At 50.1% G+C, this 17436-nt stretch overlaps 3 protein-coding genes across 3 annotated transcripts; 1 reads left to right on the top strand and 2 right to left on the bottom strand.

Moving 5' to 3' along the window:
• The first annotated feature begins 241 nt into the window (after positions 1 to 241).
• TGME49_231430 (oligosaccharyl transferase stt3 protein, putative) lies at positions 242 to 7534 on the top strand. Its single transcript, XM_002367993.1, has 13 exons — positions 242 to 1232; positions 1886 to 2090; positions 2594 to 3333; positions 3827 to 4064; positions 4451 to 4590; positions 5112 to 5204; positions 5611 to 5671; positions 5790 to 5892; positions 6024 to 6120; positions 6233 to 6298; positions 6465 to 6590; positions 7034 to 7225; positions 7323 to 7534. Exons 1-13 carry the CDS (start codon positions 1080 to 1082, stop codon positions 7368 to 7370), a joined length of 2262 nt encoding a protein of 753 aa, XP_002368034.1. The 5' UTR covers positions 242 to 1079; the 3' UTR covers positions 7371 to 7534.
• Positions 7164 to 10026, bottom strand: TGME49_231420 (folate/biopterin transporter, putative). Its single transcript, XM_018780297.1, has 19 exons — positions 9823 to 10026; positions 9732 to 9745; positions 9583 to 9660; positions 9451 to 9527; positions 9331 to 9391; positions 9141 to 9264; positions 9053 to 9088; positions 8925 to 8999; positions 8764 to 8863; positions 8576 to 8707; positions 8391 to 8514; positions 8210 to 8334; positions 8072 to 8154; positions 7963 to 8020; positions 7748 to 7904; positions 7654 to 7683; positions 7584 to 7591; positions 7448 to 7523; positions 7164 to 7395 (listed from the first exon to the last, which is right to left on the bottom strand). The coding sequence occupies exons 1-18, from the start codon at positions 9874 to 9876 to the stop codon at positions 7450 to 7452; spliced, it is 1410 nt and encodes a 469-aa protein (XP_018636845.1). The 5' UTR covers positions 9877 to 10026; the 3' UTR covers positions 7164 to 7395; positions 7448 to 7449.
• Positions 10027 to 11004: 978 nt separating this feature from the next.
• On the bottom strand, positions 11005 to 16101 carry TGME49_231410 (hypothetical protein). Its single transcript, XM_002367991.2, has 10 exons — positions 15463 to 16101; positions 14790 to 14897; positions 14225 to 14370; positions 13889 to 14004; positions 13605 to 13735; positions 12689 to 13094; positions 12263 to 12417; positions 11862 to 11990; positions 11667 to 11760; positions 11005 to 11563 (listed from the first exon to the last, which is right to left on the bottom strand). Exons 1-10 carry the CDS (start codon positions 15825 to 15827, stop codon positions 11498 to 11500), a joined length of 1716 nt encoding a protein of 571 aa, XP_002368032.1. The 5' UTR covers positions 15828 to 16101; the 3' UTR covers positions 11005 to 11497.
• Between the last annotated feature and the right edge of the window lie 1335 nt (positions 16102 to 17436).

The raw sequence follows: 17436 nt of genomic DNA, 5'->3' as shown, positions 1-17436 counted from the left end.
TAAGTGTGCACACAAGCAGAAGAATGCTCGAGTGTTCTGTGGTTTTCCTTTCCTTACTAAACTCCCGGCTGAAAGCAGCCTCAAGAGTTGTTCTGCCTACTTTGCGAAAGGTTTCGTGCATCGAGAATGGAAGACAAAGCCTCCTCTATTTTTCGGGTGGTTCCGTTCTGCTTGGAAGTGCAGCCAGCGACGACCGTGTCTCGTGCACGATGTTACTGGGCCACGTGTGCAGTGAACATTCATGGAATATAATGTCTGTTTCTTCCCAGGGTTTTTGTTTCGAGTGTGTGACCGACTGGGTTGGAAATGGAGTTCAAAATAACAAGATGACGAGGATCGCAAATATTTTTGGCGTTCGTAGTCTTAACTGTACGGGTGTATTTTCTACGCTTGTGTGTGCGCATGCATCCGATGCGTCAAAGATGGCCTTCTACGACAGCGGAGCTGAAATACAGAGCTCTACGAAAGTGGGAGAACTTCGTATCATATATGTGTTCTGTCTGATACTATATCGACCTGCGTGGAGTGTGGAATGATGGGTGTGCCAGAAAGAAATCCTTAGGTATGGAGACGGGCCCAGAATTGTGAACGGTTGCTGCAAGCTGGCCTGCAAATCCTGCCCGTTGGTGTCGCTTTTGGTGACTCTAGTTTGTCCAAGAATCCATGAAACGGAGACGTCAGTTTCTGATAGTCTATGGAGTGCCGTCATCCCCTCTCTCCCATCCTGTGTTTCCATCGTAGATTCTTCGTTGTGCAGTGACAAGTCCGATAGTCGGTTGCCGCACTTGGGTTCCGCCGTCACTTCGTGTCTGTCTTCGTCTGTTTCGAAAACATGCAAGCTAAGAAAAAACGGATTCTTCCATGAGATGAGTTGGATCAAGAAAAAAGTACAGGAGTCCAGGGAGGCCGAATTCAAGGAACTAGGGCGCTCAACATAACGGGCAACAGAAGTATTTACTCCAAACGCTGGAAACAACCGGTGGCTCTCTGGCCCTGGCAAAAGTGCAAAGCCCAATAATTGCCTCACCAGCTTTTGCTGGACTTCTTGTCCCAGCTTTGGCGGTTGAAAAAGTAAAGAGATGGCTGGGCAGGACTCCTCTGCGTCAGGGGGCGGCCTAGCCGTCGCTCCGTCTCGGCGGGATGCCGTCTCTTGTGAAAACGAGGAAATGGACCACTTTTTTCAGTTGGATTATCTTCTTGGAGTAGTATTCCACAGTAAAGCCGCGCGAAAGGTAAGGGTGATCAGAATGGAGAAGCAGGAATCGTTGTTCGCCTCCCCCAGGGGGCAGGCACGCTCGTGTAGGACAACGCCTTTGCAGTTTACCTATTTTAGGTTGTCGTTCTCGCTTACTCGCCTTCGACTTCCCTGAATAGTTTGCAACAACTTAAGACAGCCTGTTGCTTGTCACTCTGTCTTATCTTCACAGAAGTGCCTCGTGACGTAGACACGCTCTAGTAACTCAGGGTGTTCTGGTACAACCCGACAGGAAAGTAGGTGTGGATTTTCCAAATTGCCCAACGTGTTGTTTCAGCTTCTTGTCCAGGGGTAAAAGTGGATCAGGCTGTACCGTGGGCGAGAATCATGTGTGTCATGTCTGGCTAAATTGTGGGTGTGCCGACTGGCGATGTTCAGTGCATCTGTTACACAGACACTCTCACACATTTGTTGAGATAATACGGCATGCTTCGTTCTTCCCCACAAGCGACGCTTTTAACTAGACTCTTATTGACACAGTTACTGTTTCACGAAGGGGATGCCGTGCTTCTTCGCTTGCCGCGTGGTCTTTTTTCAGCAGAAGCAGTGAAGTTGGAACTGCCAGTATTTAAACTGCTGTGGACGATGAATTTGCTTCCCACTGCGTCTTGTTTGTACGTGTGCGTGCAGATCCAAACGGTGGGCAGACGGTGGAGCCCCGTCGTGGAGGTGGCTGCTCTTCTTGTCATTTTCGTTCTGTGTTTCTGCATTCGGCAATTTGCCGTCATTCGTTATGAGTCCGTCATCCACGAATTTGACCCCTACTTCAATTACCGAACAACGACATATCTCGCCAAGGAAGGGTTCTACGAGTTCTGGAACTGGTTTGACCACGGTAGGACACTTCTCACGGTCTCTGGTGTCTTTACAGCCACACTCACAAAAGCAAGTGCCACCCTGGGTATCGCAGAGCAAATGCGTCTTTGCCTAGTCGTGACACAGAGCTCTGTTTCTTGAGACATGCAAAGAAACTTGGCAGGGAACACGCAGCGTAGATGGCACAACGGTTTTTGTGATATATTTAACGCACGCGGCTGTTCCGGACTGTAGTAAGAATCTGTTTGCCCCGCCCCCCCTACCTCCCACTCCCCCGATAGGGAGTATACATTAAAACAGTCCCCGGTGTCGCATTGCATGGGTGTTCGCCCTCTTTTTCGTATGGTGAGGAGGCTGCTACTCACGCATACGTGATTATATCTTCTTGTATACATGCGGTCGTATTGGTAACACGACACCATGGAAGATTTTGGTTTTAATCCCATGGCGTGTGCTCGCATTCGCCTCGATATTTCGATTCGGTTGCGCCTTTCGCTCACTGTGCTTTGTGTTGCTTTCCAGAAACCTGGTACCCTCTTGGTCGCGTTGTCGGGCAGACCCTGTTTCCTGGACTGATGTCTACATCGAAACTTGTGTACGACTTCGCGCACGCTATTGGGTTTCCGGTGGACATTCCGGGCGTCTGCGTCTTCCTTGCTCCTTTCTTTTCTGGCCTCACCGCTGTAGCCACTTACTATCTCACCAAACAGGCGAGTGGGTCTGCAGGCGCTGGTCTCTTTGCTGCCTTGTTTGCTGGAATTTCTCCGTCGTACATGTCCCGGTCTGTCGCCGGCTCCTACGACAACGAAGCGGTGGCCATCTTTGCCATGGTGAATGCGTTTTTCTTGTGGATTCGTGCCCTGGACAAAGGCACCATGTTCTCTGCTCTTCTCGCTGCACTCGGCACGCTGTACATGGTAGTGACCTGGGGCGGCTATGTGTTTGTTATCAACACTGTCGCAGTGCACATGGTTGCCCTTGCGGTTTTGGGGCGTGTCACAGCGCGCCACGTCGTTGTTTACAATGTCTTTTATGTGCTAATGATAATCATGTGCCTGAATGTACCCTTCGTCAACTTCGCTGCCGTCTCGAGCTCGGAGCACATGGCCTGTCACGGTGTCTTCATCATGGTTAATGCCTTGGCCGCCTCCTGGCTTGTGAAAGACCTCCTGCCTGCGGAGGCCATCAAAAGACTCCTCAAACTTCTAGTTCTCGGTCTCCTGGCTATCTTGCTCGTCGTCTTCGTCTGGCTCACAGCAACGGTAAGGGCAGTAGACAGCGGAGACGGTCGCAGTGCAAGGATCCTTTCCTGGACACTCGTGCTGACGGTGGCGGCTGGAAATTGACAACGTTTTAAGGGTTCGTTCTCTTCAAACTGCGCATGCGTGGTCTTGTGTGAATGTGTCTTAAAACCCTTCTGTCGCCTTTACAAATAGCCATGCGACCCTGTTTGAGTACGGGCCAAGGGGGGGCGCAGAAGGCTGTAAAGCTTCCCTCATTGCAATAAAGTCGTACTTCTTGTAGCACCAGGAGAGAGTGCAAGGAGCTCTTGCGCGAATACAGCGAGAACATTTTATGGGACTGCAATGTTTGGTCCACAAAGACTGTCTTGTGGCGGCACGGCTTTGATTTGATCACCCCCGTGCCTTTTAATGTACACGCGTGCATCGTGTTTACCTCGATTTCACGTTGTCGGCTTCAGAACATGCTGACGCGACATCATCAAGTGCGCGCCTGTCGCTTGTCTCTAAACAGGGTCGTACTTCCTGGTCTGCGCGTTCACTCACCCTGCTGGACCCGACGTACGCCACAAAATACTTACCTATTATAGCGTCCGTCTCCGAGCATCAACCCGCAACTTGGGCAACGTATGTCTTCGATCTTCACGTTGCCACGCTTCTCGCTCCTTTGGGTCTCATCGTCTGCCTTCGGAAGCCGACGGACGGATCGCTCTTTGCAGGCATCTACGGCGTCCTTGCCGCCTACTTCTCAGGTATCTCAGAGGGACAGATATGGAGAGTTTTCGCTATGGACGGCGTTTGATCTGGGATCTGAGCTGGTTCAAAGGCGTGCATTTCACACTAGACCATTTGGAGCTTCAGCCCCTGTTTTCCCACCAATCCTCTCAAGGGATTCATGGTGTTTTATGCGGTCAACCAAACGCCTTTGGAAGAGGGCAGAAGTTGTACGGCTGCTGCCTGAACACCACATGCAAGCAAGGCGTTCACAGCCCTTGCCGTTGGCATTTCCATTACGGTCGTGATGGTGCAACTCCTTATGTGGCCGAACATTGGGAAAACCATGGCGCACGATGTGAGGAAAACGGAAAAAACGACTTCCAGTGTGTTTTTGTTTTGTGTCTTTTCCGGCTTCGAATAGGTATTATGGTTCGGCTGATGCTGGTTCTTTCTCCAGCAGCAGCTGTGTTGGCAGGCATTGGGGCGTCACGATTCGTCAGTAGTCTGATGTCGTACCTCAGGCTTCCAACGGCGGCGAAGAAATTCGCCATTCCTGTTTTCGTAGGTGCTTTGTTGAGCCACGGTCCTGTACCGTCAGTGGCGTAGGTTGTGGGTTCCTTGGTGCCCAAATCACTATTTTCGAGGAGCAGATTACTAAATATAACTCATTGCTTTGATCGGGCTTCCATTTTCCTCTGTGCACGTGTAAGAGGACGTGCAACGGGTGTTGGAATCTTCATTCCGATTCTGGGAGACTTGAGAAGACGAATTAGGGTAGGACGGGACTCCCGGTTCTGACTTCCAGTTCTGACTTCCAGCAGTGTCGCAACGCCGGCGAAGTCACTGGGGCTGGGCCTGTGGTGTCTCCCTACTAAGAAATGAAGGCTTTGATTATAGCCAGATATACGATGCCCAAGGTGCTTTAATGAGTGGAACGTCTTTGTTGCGGGACCGGATTCTTGGAATAATAGAGGGTCTGCGATTAAAAGCGTATGACGGAGCATGTGGCGACATGAATTTCGCTTTGGAGCACATGCGCAATCAGTCTGGTCGGCCTCATGCAATGTGTGTGTTTTATGCAGAAAAACATGGGAAGGAAAGTGTCCGAGCGCGTGGCCGTCCCCATTTCTTTCGCGACATTCGTCCTTATTGTTTTTGCTTGGATCACTACAATGGTAAACGGTAGCATATAATTGTGACTACTCCGACAGTTAATTCGAGATCGGACAGATGGAAAAGAAAACTGCTGAAACTTCTATTTCTTGCCGTGGTTCGCCATGGCTCATGTGTCCACCACGTAGACTTGCCAGAGAATGTGGAACCGCCCTTCGGGCCCTAAGACATTCCGTCTTCCCTGCAAGCGGGTATGCAGGCGCAGGGAGCCTTGAAGGTCTACTTGCTGATGGGGACGGTGATTGCGCATGGGCATGTTCTGCAACGTGTCACCTCGTCTCGTCAGGTTGTGGGCTGCCATGCTGTGCTTGACGGCTGCAGCGTCCCCTACCAGCAAGTGAGCTCAGCTCACAGAACGTGCAGTGCCACCGTGTCCATCCGCCTGCTGCTGTCGTTTCTGTCTCGCAGTACGTCAACCATTGCACATGGACAGGATCCGCCATATATTCTCACCCCAGCATAGTTCTGAGTAAGTACCTTTCGATTAGGCGGATACCGTTGGAGCTCAGTCACGTCGCAGGCACTTACGATGTGAGGTGGACGCGTTTCCTGGAGAAAGTTGCCAAGTGTTTCTCAATTAATCGCAGGTGCAAAACTTCGCGACGGAGGACGTCTCATCCAGGATGACTTCAGAGAAGCTTATTATTGGATTCGTCAGAACACACATCCTCGAGCAAGAATAATGTCGTGGTGAGTTTAGTGATCGGGTGCGCACTCAGAGATTTTTAGTGCAGTTCTGCTGAAACGGACAACTTCACTGGTGTAGTAAATGTGTTTTGCTTCATTTGTTCTTTCACTCCTGCTCCCCTTTCGTCCTGCAGGTGGGACTACGGATATCAAGCCACAGCCATGGGGAACAGGACAGTTTTGGTGGACAATAATACCTGGAATAATACGCACATCGCAACAGTTGGACTGGTACGTCTGTCGCCCGCTGGACAGCAGTTGCCATTTATCGATTATTCATATCTACGTGAAGAGCGTCTCCGTGACTAACCTTGTGTTTGCTTAAAGTGTATCTCTGTTGCAGGCTTTATCGTCAAATGAGGAAAAGGCGTACAAAATTATGCAAGAACTCGATGTTGACTACGTTTTCGTAAGTGGTAGTCCCGAACCTCGGGATTGCAATGTAATATGCTTGTAGTGTATGATCAGGAACGAACTGTTTGTGTACTACGTTGTTAACGCACGTTCCTGTTCACCAAAGCGAGACCGTACATCAGCTGCGCACATGCGGAGGCCGTGATTTATTTCCTGTACAGGTTGTCTTTGGCGGAGTCGCCAGATACCATAGCGACGATTTGAACAAATTCCTTTGGATAATCCGGATTACGTCGGGCGTGTACCCTGCTATACAGCAGTCAGACTTTCTTAGTAGGCGCGGAATGGTAAGACTATAACGCCTATGTACCCATGTCTGCACTCTAGTTGTTCGCGCCTGCCGTGCCATCCTTGTTGCTTACTTTCTATTTAGAAGAGTGCCACCCGCGACACCGGGAAGACACCGCTGTGTCCTGTATTTCCTCTTTCATCTTCAAAACAGAACGTGAACACGATGAACGAACCCTTCCACTTTTCTATGTCGATAGGCTGTCACGCAGGTTTCGTCTAGAGCCTTGTTAAGTACGAATATGGTGTCCTGACAGGCCAACAGTATTTCGATCAGAAAGCAGTAGATCGATTAGTTTCTGGTTTCAGTTGTGTTCCCGGATCCGGATGGCTGTTGCCCGAACTACTGTTCCAGATGGCAAGGTCCAACCAGGAGCGTGTCAGCACAACAGTGTCTCCCAAGTGTCGCCGTTACCTCTATTTTGCTTGCGTCATTTTGTAGTACACTGTCAGCAAGGACGCCCCGAAGGCATTGGTCGACAGTCTTATGTATAAGCTGTCGTACCACCGGTTTGCGAACGTAACCGGCGGATTTGATTTCGCTCGAAATGTGGAGGTCGGCCACAAGGACATCACGTTGCATTATTTCGAGGAAGCTTACACAACGGAGAATTGGCTTGTCCGCATTTACAAAGTAAGTTCTTTTTCGACGAAGTGCAAGAAAGACTGCCGTCGCCACTTTTTGTCTACGGTTAGCGAAGAAAAGACTGTTTTCCTGTTCATGCGTGCAGGTCAAAAGGCCAGAGAGTCGTCATGTCCTTGTTCGCGGCAGCCGGTGACACGGTGCTGTGTCAGCAGGACGTGCTGTCCCTCCGTAGTGAACACTGTTCTGCAAGGATGTTGCAAGCTCTCTCACTGTCAGGCACTCTGTTGCTGCTTGATTTCTTTGTAAAGTTTGTCGTGGTGCTGTTTGACTTCTTCAACCTCCGCGTCTGAGAATGAAGGTTTTTTGTTCTTGCACCAGCTGTACGTTAGGCAAGGGAAATGCTCACTGTCCGGTCTGAAAGCAAGATATCATATATTGGGACAGAGTGAGGCAAATGATGGCCGTCATCCTCTTACATGAAGCCAAGGAAAAAGAGTGGAAGAAGCCTGAAAAGCATTTCCAGGAGTAAGATGTAGTCTCCCATCAGCTAGTGATCTAGGAGAATCTTACAACCATGCGCCACAGAGTAGAATATAAGCAGTCAGATGGCTGAAGTTGGTGGCTGTTATGCCCACGGCCCACGTGAAGAAAGCGCTGAGGCCACGAGAGACCATAGAGCCAGAGTTGCGAATCGACATCATCATTCCGTAAACGCTGCCCTCGAGTCCTGAATAGCGAAGCTCCCGGAACGGAGCAAGATAGTGTATGGAACCAGAATGACTGACCAGGTGGGCATATAGAAGCGGTTAAAACCAGCAGCGGAAGAAGTTGGATCTCAGCGGTCTAACGAAACCGTGTTTGACACGCCACGTCTAGAGAATCTATTGCGCGTACCGCTTCGATAAGAAATCCACCGCTCAAGACAAACGCTTGATTGCTAATTCCAAGCTTCTGATTGAGGCCAGTGACCAGGATAACTGAAAAGGAAGATCGCAGTGGGGAAGACATAGTCGAATTGTACTTTGAGGTTACCCGGAGATACATAGATGGGAACAGCAACTATGATAGTCCAGAATAGCGTCTGCCGAAACCCGGCCTGTCTAAACACGAAGCGGTACAGAAGCACACCAAGCAGCGCTGCTACGCCGTAAGTGAATCTGCGGGAAGGAGTGTGGCATGATTGGGTTCCACTGAGTCCGTTTGCGCCACATACCTCAGAGTTCCCATGAAGGTTGGTGAAAATCCAAGCTTATTAGTGAAAAAGAAGAACAGCGCGTCGTCGTAGTCGGGACCCGCCATGTACACGAAAATGTACAGCGCAGGGCCCCAAATGACAGCTGTGTTCAAGAGGGGGGGTTTTATTCCCAGTAGTCTGCTTCTTTCTTTACGCTACCTTACACTGCTTCAAAAACTCACTGAGCTCCCGGAACTGCGCCTTCAGGTTCCGCTCAGGAGGGGTCGTCACATCTTTCATGAAGAAAGAAACAATTGTGATGAACAGAGGGAAAGTCGCGGTAGCCACGAAAATGCCTACAGACGTGGTTTCCAACATGGTATGTTAAAGAATGAGGAAACGTGTCTCTTACTCCCTTTTGACGTCTTTTCAAGCAGATAACCGGAGAAGTACGCTACGGCCAAACTGCCAATAGCTTTCGCGGTGATGAAATCCGAAACATTCTCCGCGCTCTTTAAAAGTTTAATACATTGGAGATCGCAGTTTCTGGAAGCTGTATCGCTAGGTTCTCACTTGATCGAGTGTTTTTCCTGTGGTACTCTCCACCACGAGAGCCTCTGCAACCGCAGAGCAGAAAGCAGCGGACAGCTGAAAGTACCGATGTCAACGAAAGGACAGATGTGCATTAGTGTCTGATGTACCGAAATCAGGAAAAGTGAGGAAACTGCGGTGCCAACCTGAGAAGCATCTGTCGAATGCCGTTGTTATAGGAACTCAGGGAAAACATACCGACGCAGGGGAAAGTCCTAACATCAGAAAACCAACAGCTTCCAGCGCGCTGAAGACAATCATGTAGGGTTTCCTCCGGTAGCCTAATATAGCGACGCTGTCCGATAAGAACGCAAAGAATGGCCTGTCATAGCAACTCGAGTGTTGAACCAAAGGCACGGTACGATGTATGCTGCCACAAGTATAGTACTTGAAAACCCACGGAATAGCAGGAGCAATGAAGATGGCGGAAACTTCGGGAGGACTGAGGCCTATCATGAGAGGCAATGAAAAGAGGCCAACCTAGGCTGCATCGCTCGCTTTCAATTACCGAGATCATCTTTCAGCAGGTAGTATATAGCTAGGGCGGCGAGATGTGTGAGCCCCTCCGAGAAGCCAACCAGGTAGCTGCAAGGCATGCGGATGATCCGTGTCCCGTGAGGAGATGGGGGTACCAGCGTACATCACAAATTGTGTGAAGGTCAATTTTTTCAGATATTCAGCTTCGGACCACGGGAGGAGAGGTGTCTCGTCTACTGCCCTGATGTGGACAAACATGCCGGGCTTCAAAGTGAAGCATTAAACGTGTCCAGCGCCCGAGTCTGGTCTTACCCTGCTAGTGCTACCTTGTTCAAGAGTGGCACAGGGTTAAAACACTTCATACACCGCCAGTTATTAACACATCATACTGTGCACCACTTACTGCGTCGGCATCTTCGTATCCCGCAAATGCGGTTCGAACGCCCACCCCCCTCATTTTTCGGCGGCAGTCCTTCTCTTTCGCGCTCTAGGCGATACGGCACCGGAAGTAGCGTTTGTTTGAGAAACCGGGAACACTCGGAAATCGAGCGGGAATTTCAGTTTTCTTGTGCTGCAATATTTCGCACCGGGAATTGGTCATAGTGCCAATGCCGTATATCTGAACACCCCAACACAGCCAGTGTAACGACACCGGCTGTTCATAAACCAACACACCAACGCTCCTTGCCACCGATGCTGTTATGCTGGGACTGGTTCTGCTAATGAATAGTTACTAAGTTGCATACGTTGCCTCATAAGACTTGCAGCAATGGCATTTCTTGGCAGACAAACTATTCCGTGCCTTACATGTGAAAGAACCCCCAGGGTCAATGCTGCGGCTGGACGCCACACCAAAATGATTCCATCGTAGATTTGTGGAAGTTCCCCGAACCGCTGCCAATTCTTACCGGTGGGTGTCACGGGGAACGTAGCCACTTGTCAATGTTTATTCAAGGTGTTCAACCACAACTTTATTTCGGCACTTCCATGCCGCATCTTCGTCTCTCTGGTAGGCTCCATGCACTTGAGAGAGCTTCCTTCTCTTCCTTTATCTCCCCAACAGCATAAAAACTCTGTTTTCTAGTGGATCTGGGACTCGAGGGCGCGCGCCGGACCCACCCTGGTGGTGCATACAGCCGATGACTCATATCTAGTGGCCACTGCTACTGATCGCGCAGGTACAGTGAACCCCAAAATACTAACACTGGTACAAACTCTACGGGCACTAAATATTTGTGACTCTATAGCAGGAACTGTGCTGGTGAATGTCTAACTTCAAGCGACTTTTGCTGCATTCTCATTTTATTGACACCGAAATTCATGGCGCGATCTACAACCCTATGTTCGCGACGAGAACACCTAAACATACATGATCCGAGCCTTAGTCACTCCAGAACTTCCACGGGAAACCAAACCAGTAAGAGGCTTGCGGTGTTACAACCCAGGATGTCCTTCAAGTTTCTCTTCCGCGTACGATCTATAGCAACCACTAGGACAATGCGCGATGTCAAACGCGTAGAGGTTTAGGTAACGGTCCTGCTAGTCGGCCATTTTTAAAGACCCGTGCGACATTCGGAGAAATTTCGTGTCACACAAATGCTATTGAGCGGAAGTGGCTAATCTGCGCTGCCGACTGGTCAAAACAACGCACTGCCACGACAAGCAAACACCTTCACCTAGCAGCACCACCCACTGCACTAGGAAGCCCCGCCACCGCCAGCGACCGACGACACCTCATCTTTCGATCAGCCAGTAAAGGCTCCACATCATGTTTCTCAAATCCGTTTCCCTGCGGTCTGTTGTACCCTTTCATAGTGGTGAGTGGGCCGCAGTCTACCCTCTACCAACAGCCTCTCCCCCATTTACACTTTGTTGTGCAATGCCCAATTTGGTGCCGAACCGAAAGTGCCACCAGAGGAGTATATGCAAGTCGGAGCATTCCTCGCATCTAGTATGTGCTGATGCGTGGGACAAGATGCAGTGTGGACACAAGGGATTCGGTTTTCTCGGCCACCGACACCACTATCGCCACTGCCCAGCAAATGGAAAGATCTTTAACACTTCCCGCTGAGGAAACGTTATACGAAGGCGTGTGCAAAAGCGGTCAATCGCGCATTCCGTAGCTTCGCCTTGGTGATCTCCAGCTGAAGGCATGGAAAAGAGAGAAACATTGTTCGTCCCTTGAGTCCGGGAAGTCAAAAAGCGTGAACCTGTAAAAAGAATGTCTCAAAGCAACTCGAGCCTTACCTGTGTATTGACGAACTCAACAAACCCTTTCGAGTTCTCACTCAACGGGGCGACGGGCTTGATAGAATTTTCGTGAATGGTCTCGAAACCGACTCTGCAATAGCACACGAGCAACACGCTTCACGCGTTAGTTGGCGTCGGAAACACACACACAAACGTCTGTCCTGCAAGTGTCTCCGAGCATAACATTCTTACCTGTTATTGACCGTTGAATACAACTGTTCGAGTCTGCGCAGTTCCTCGTCGGACAACGCGTGGAAGTCAAATGTGTTACCCTTGTGGCACTTGTCCACGATTGTCTTTATCTCCTGTGCCTCTGTAGCCCTGAAGCAAACGCAACAACACAGCCCAGTGGAACCACCATTGCATGGCGCTGTCTCGAACACGCACGAGTATGGTAAGACGGGACCTGGTTACGCTGATCGGCGATTCCTCGACAATCTCAGCACATCGCCTCTACCGCCAACAACTAAAAAGACATTCCTCTGTGATACTCGCTTTACCCCGGCGTCAATACGGATTTCAGGTGCTAGGCGACAATTCTCTGTCGGTGTTTTTTCTCCTGTGCTGCGTATTCTATTGGCGTGTGATCTCACTTGACTGTGAATGTGTCTAAGAATTCCTTCTCCCGCTTCTGGAAGACAGCGGCAACTCTTTGCACGACTGTTCCCATCGGATCGGCAGTCGCAGTGGACAAGTTCACTTTCGCCAATTCCTGCAAAGACGCCTTGAAGTGCGCTCCAACAGGGTCCTGCCCATCAAGCCAAACCAAAGCAAAACAGTTCTACGCTTCATTTATCAACATCACAACCACCCGTCCAGAGACTCGGCAAAAATCACGGAAGCCAATGGCGGCCGTTCATCATCCTATTTTCCGTATGGAAGGTAAAAGTGGATTCACCTAACTGAAGTAAGATGTATCGTGTCACATGAACGCAATTGTGCATCATGCGCGACAGCTGGCGCAAGAAGGGGACAGTCATGTCTATATCACACAACTGTTTCCGCGCATGCAGCCTTACCATCGCGCCGTCGGATCCTGACAACCCTTGAATAGCACTCTGCATTGCGGCATCATGAAGCTCAGGTCGACTCTTGTATAAATCCTTGAAGGAAGAAACGATCTCGCGAATCATCACGTCCTGCAGGGAGCCCTGAATAAGCTTTTCCGCCTGCTGGATACCATTCAGCTTCTCCACGAGCCGTTCAGTCAGCTGACGTCTCATTTGAGAAACAAGCGCAACTTTGTAGTTTGCTATTTGGTCCTCGACCTCGGTCCGGAATGTCGAGAGGTAGTCCAAGCATTTGGTGTCAGTGGCGTATTTCTTCATCTGCTTGTACACAGACTCTTCACCCATATTCTTGTTCTCTTGCGCGGTGTGAATAAGGGACTTCTCCTCTTTCCAGAGCTTCTCACGAATATCCCGGCTGTACGTAAAATTACACGCCCAGATGCTCGAGCCACGCTAAGTAATCCGTTCTACCCCGTCTCTGTGGATGGCACTATCTACGAATACTACCAGTGTGGCACTTCGACACAGGAGCCTCTTCCCTTCGTTCACACTAGCAAAGAATAGTTCAGACAGCAAACGATAGAGCCTGCTATGTGACCGATTCTGTTGCCAGGTTGGCTTATGCTGATCGTTCGGCAGGTCTTCCAGAAAAGAACTACTGCGTATTTTTCTGCATTAGCTACACAATGCAGATTTTAGATTATTTGGTCAATAACCAGCTTGCAGAGGCGCTGTCCCGTTCTTTGAGAGCTCGTTGTATTATTCGTCAGCGCATGCGGACTAACCCAACCCCTGCCTCAGCGAAACGCCTTGTCCACTTTCGGCGTTTCCGCCCAGAAAAAACTCAACATTGGCAGTAATGGACCACACAAATCAGAGTCTGCTAAGCCTGTACCGCACGAAAAACATATTTCGACAAACTTACTAAAAATAAGACCCCAGCATGTAGAATACCGCGCCGAAGGGAAATGTTTTGGAGTAGAACCAGGCGTTGCTCAGGACGGTGTTAGACAACCCAAACCAGACACCCAGGAAGCAGAGTCCGTACGAGGACACCTGAAAGCCCACATTAAAAGTCGCAACCGAGATGTACATCCTGGCAGTTCTCTTGCTACCATAAGTCTAAACTGGAAGTCACAGAACAGTCAGCAGCAATTTGGTATGACAACTAAGAGCCGCTACTTGCAAAAACACCGACTTGCCCCTTACCAGGTTCTTTGGTTTTGTGTACTTGAGCTCCACCAACTCTTCGGGCGTCGCTGCACGTTGGCGTATGCAATATTTGTAGCAGTCCTCCTCCGTCAAATCGAAAAGAACAGCTAATTCTGGAAAGAGCAAAACAGTTGGGTGAGGCAAAGTTCGGAAACAGCAAGCGCATGTTGCTTACGCAGGCCATCTCTCTGTATTTAGCTGCACCAATTGATCTCGGTAGCAAGAGTACACGAATCTGCAGGAGTCGGCTGCGTGTGGCGGGGAACGCATCAGGTGAACAGAATTACTTTTTCAGAGCTGTTTTACAGCCAAACACTCGAAGTAAAACTATACCTGGGTAATGGAACTTATAGTCCGCCGGAAAGGCAATTTCAAACGCATTTATCTCCGTGTCTGTGTAGCCATTCTTCCACAGGCAGTCGACCAGCTCCTTCTTCGTGACGTAGACATCTTTCTCCACCGTTAAGCCATTCTCGCACCTGCAATTTCCGAATAAGGACACGCACCATGATCAGCAGCATGAATGGGTGATCAGCATACTTCCGATGAAAATGTACCACGGATATAAAGGCAACCCATTTTCCCTTCATAACGGAGTAGGGAACTGCTTGAAAAGCTGTGACACAGAAAAAGTGTACCTAACAAAATCCTCTGCTACGGTTGCATCGTCTTCCATTTCTCCCTGACCGCAGCGGAGCCCACTTGGCTCACCAAAAAAACCATGACTCCAGTCCTTTTGAAAACAGCACACACACATTTTTGCGGGCCGAATTTCATTGTGGGTGGTCGATGACATGACATGCACGGTCTATCTTTTCACAGGGTGCGCGCTGCACATCATCAGACATCGATTGAGCGAGACTTCGACAGTATAACATATGACCCGCCCGTTTCTTACCTCTTTGCGAACTGGATGAATGCTTCTTGACGCCCCTCAACATCCGTCACAAGTTTCAGGAATCTGAGGAAGAGAGGAGCCTCCTTGGTAAACTTGGCAAAATCTTCCCTACAAACAAGAAGGGCAGACTCCGACACTCAGCCCGTGTTGCCCCCGCGTTTCGTCAGCCGCGCGGTTTCTGACAGTGAATCTACACCTCCGATCGATTTGCAAGCACACGCAATCATAGTGCGAAAGCTGGTGGTCAATATCCACGGCATTCCACTCCGTCAACAAGTCTAAGCTCACATCACTCTCACATACCCGGTACAGCCGATCGGCACTGTGCCTTTGAAACCACCGCTGGACAGACATTCCGTTCAGTCGGTCCCCACTGAGGACACCGCGAGAGAGATACAACATCCATATGTTGTCGTTGTGTACAAAACATCACCGTTCTCCCGTCCTCCTACCGTCGTTCAGGGTAAGTGCGACATACTTTTAACACTCAGGTCGCTCGCCCGCAACGATCGTCCACATGGTACTCCACTATTATCCTTCAGTTAGAGAAGGAGACTGAGAAAAAAGAATTTCTAACCCTCAGTTGAATAGTAGGTGGCCTGCCGGTCTCACAACAAAGCCACTACGGGCACTCAGAAAGACCGGCCGTGTCGTCCATTTCAACCACACTCACTTTGATGGCTGTGAGAGAATGATGTCGTCGAATGTTGTGTCTGTTGTCCATGGCTTGGTTATGCGGTACTTGGTGTACTGGACCTTGGAGAAAGACCAGCCAGACCCAAGGGTGGCGTATTGCCTCTGTTGGTTATGCTTCGCTGATCCATATCCGAGGGCTGACGGCGCAGCACCCAGGGCCACTGCTAACGGAAGTTTACAAACATCGCCGCCGATGTGCAAACTTTGAAAGGAAGTGAACTCCGTAGCTGCTGGGGAATGCGCCAGCACTCGCCGGCCCGCAGCAACAGTGGCGCGCGTCGTGTGACCCAGGGTCTGGGACTGACGCACCGCCAGCCAACGTGCAGAAGACGAGAAGTTCATCGTGTCGGAAATCTCAAGGAAGGTGAGAGCAATATTTGGAGGAGTCAAAGTCACTGCTCCACCATTCCCGAACCGCGGATATTTCCTCCCCAAACAAGCGTTGGCATGTGCATGCCACGACCGCCACCCACTGGGTTCCGAACGGTTGTTCGTTAGGAAATACCCGAATTGAGATAATCCCACAGACGTCACAGAACACAATGCGATTTGCCGCCTAAACTTGAACGGTACACCGCCGACTTGCTGGACTATAGTCGACTACTGCTGACACTTGAAGGCGCTGTGCCACCGAAAAGCAGGTATACGGGACACTGTACGGCGGAGGCGCCGTCCACTTGGCAGCAGATGTCGGAACCGCGTCTGGTCTGGCACAAGAAGAGACAGGGGCGGTCGCGCTGGCAGCGTCGACTAACAAAGACAATTGCATGCACCACATTTACTGTACTGCTCCTTCCCCTGGAACAATTCGTTTCATTTTGAAACCACTCCTTCAGCAGAGCGGAAAGCGTATCGATGACAGGCTTCTGGAGGGAGATAAGGGCACTCCGAATACGAGGGTCTCAGAAGTAAACTTTTCGGTGGATGGGTGCCGTGGAGCAACATCCCGGGAACGCCGCTACATTTCTGTGGAATAGGGACACTCCACCGTGTGGCAAAAAAAACCAACAAAAAAAGCAAACTACCGCAGGAAGCCGTCTTCACAGGCTTGCAGGTTTTTTTTTCTCAGCAGACATATGGTTGTCTGCCTTCCCTGCGTACGTGCCTGCCTTTGTACACAAAGCGATGACGGCTGAGCGTGAAAGCATGGTAAACCTCTCAGCGGGAGACAGTCATCCGCCACACTAGCACGTCTTGCTGCTGAGTACCAGATAGTCACGACCTAGCCAACAGTACACTGACTGTCACAATGCTCCTGTTCAATGGCTGTCATCACGTTAGCAACCTTTCATTCGCAATCCCCTTTCCGCTGCCCCTGCTTCCGTGTGCCCCAACCCCCCCCCCCCTTGCAGACGTTCACGACAGATCATACACACGTTCGGTTGAGAAAGGCTCATGGTTGTCCGATAGTTTGCACGGAGACGTCTTCTTACTAGTTCTAATTTGGCAGTATCCCATAAATAGGTCAGTCGACCTACCGGATACTTCCCGCTTCTCAGGAATACGGCCAACGAATGCAGCCTGTATACCCACACACTACTTGACGCGTTTGCCGGGTCTAACTACCTTCGAATAAGGTTGCTCTTCCGTTTCTCGCGTCATATGTGTAAGCTATCGTCTTCCGGTACTTGTCCAAACATAGCCGCCTTCGAATTTCTGGTCGCGTTGAGACACATGCCTGGCACGTATGGCAAGATGCTCAGTGTTTCATTCAGTGATCTAACCAGTTAAGAGGGCATGTTCTCTTTTGTGCTTGTGAGCTGCGTTCACTGGAGGGATGTGCTGGGACCCTAGCAGTGAAAGCTGAGGCCCATGTGAATTGTTTGCTGCGAAGTCCCATGTTCCATGGGTGGATCCGTTCTGAGTCAAAGACAGCGAAGATGTGCAAGTCTCGCTCTGCCTTGGCATTCGGTTTTCTATTCGGAAATCCTACGCCTTGTCAATCAGACGA

This window comes from Toxoplasma gondii, chromosome VIII (genome assembly GCF_000006565.2).
Source record: "Toxoplasma gondii ME49 chromosome VIII, whole genome shotgun sequence".
NCBI lineage: Eukaryota > Apicomplexa > Conoidasida > Eucoccidiorida > Sarcocystidae > Toxoplasma > Toxoplasma gondii.
The sequence above is the reverse complement of the archived record's forward strand: the minus strand, read 5'-3'. Positions and strand labels throughout refer to the sequence as shown.

What these genes read in the sequence shown, in the direction of transcription:
- TGME49_231410 (XM_002367991.2), bottom strand. Translation starts at nt 15,827, where the DNA reads ATGAACTTCTCGTCTTCTGCACGTTGGCTGGCGGTGCGTCAGTCCCAG. An exon ending in ATTCTCTCACAGCCATCAAA is followed by an intron (nt 14,898 to 15,462) that starts GTGAGTGTGGTT and finishes TCTTGTTTGTAG; the next exon opens with GGAAGATTTTGCCAAGTTTA. An exon ending in ATGCTGGGGTCTTATTTTTA is followed by an intron (nt 13,095 to 13,604) that starts GTAAGTTTGTCG and finishes TTTTACGTACAG; the next exon opens with CCGGGATATTCGTGAGAAGC.
- TGME49_231430 (XM_002367993.1), top strand. Translation starts at nt 1,080, where the DNA reads ATGGCTGGGCAGGACTCCTCTGCGTCAGGGGGCGGCCTAGCCGTCGCT. An exon ending in ACAGTAAAGCCGCGCGAAAG is followed by an intron (nt 1,233 to 1,885) that starts GTAAGGGTGATC and finishes GTGTGCGTGCAG; the next exon opens with ATCCAAACGGTGGGCAGACG. An exon ending in GGCTTGTCCGCATTTACAAA is followed by an intron (nt 7,226 to 7,322) that starts GTAAGTTCTTTT and finishes TCATGCGTGCAG; the next exon opens with GTCAAAAGGCCAGAGAGTCG.
- TGME49_231420 (XM_018780297.1), bottom strand. Translation starts at nt 9,876, where the DNA reads ATGAGGGGGGTGGGCGTTCGAACCGCATTTGCGGGATACGAAGATGCC. An exon ending in CCTCACTTTTCCTGATTTCG is followed by an intron (nt 9,000 to 9,052) that starts GTACATCAGACA and finishes CGGTACTTTCAG; the next exon opens with CTGTCCGCTGCTTTCTGCTC. An exon ending in CGCTTCTATATGCCCACCTG is followed by an intron (nt 7,905 to 7,962) that starts GTCAGTCATTCT and finishes TTCGCTATTCAG; the next exon opens with GACTCGAGGGCAGCGTTTAC.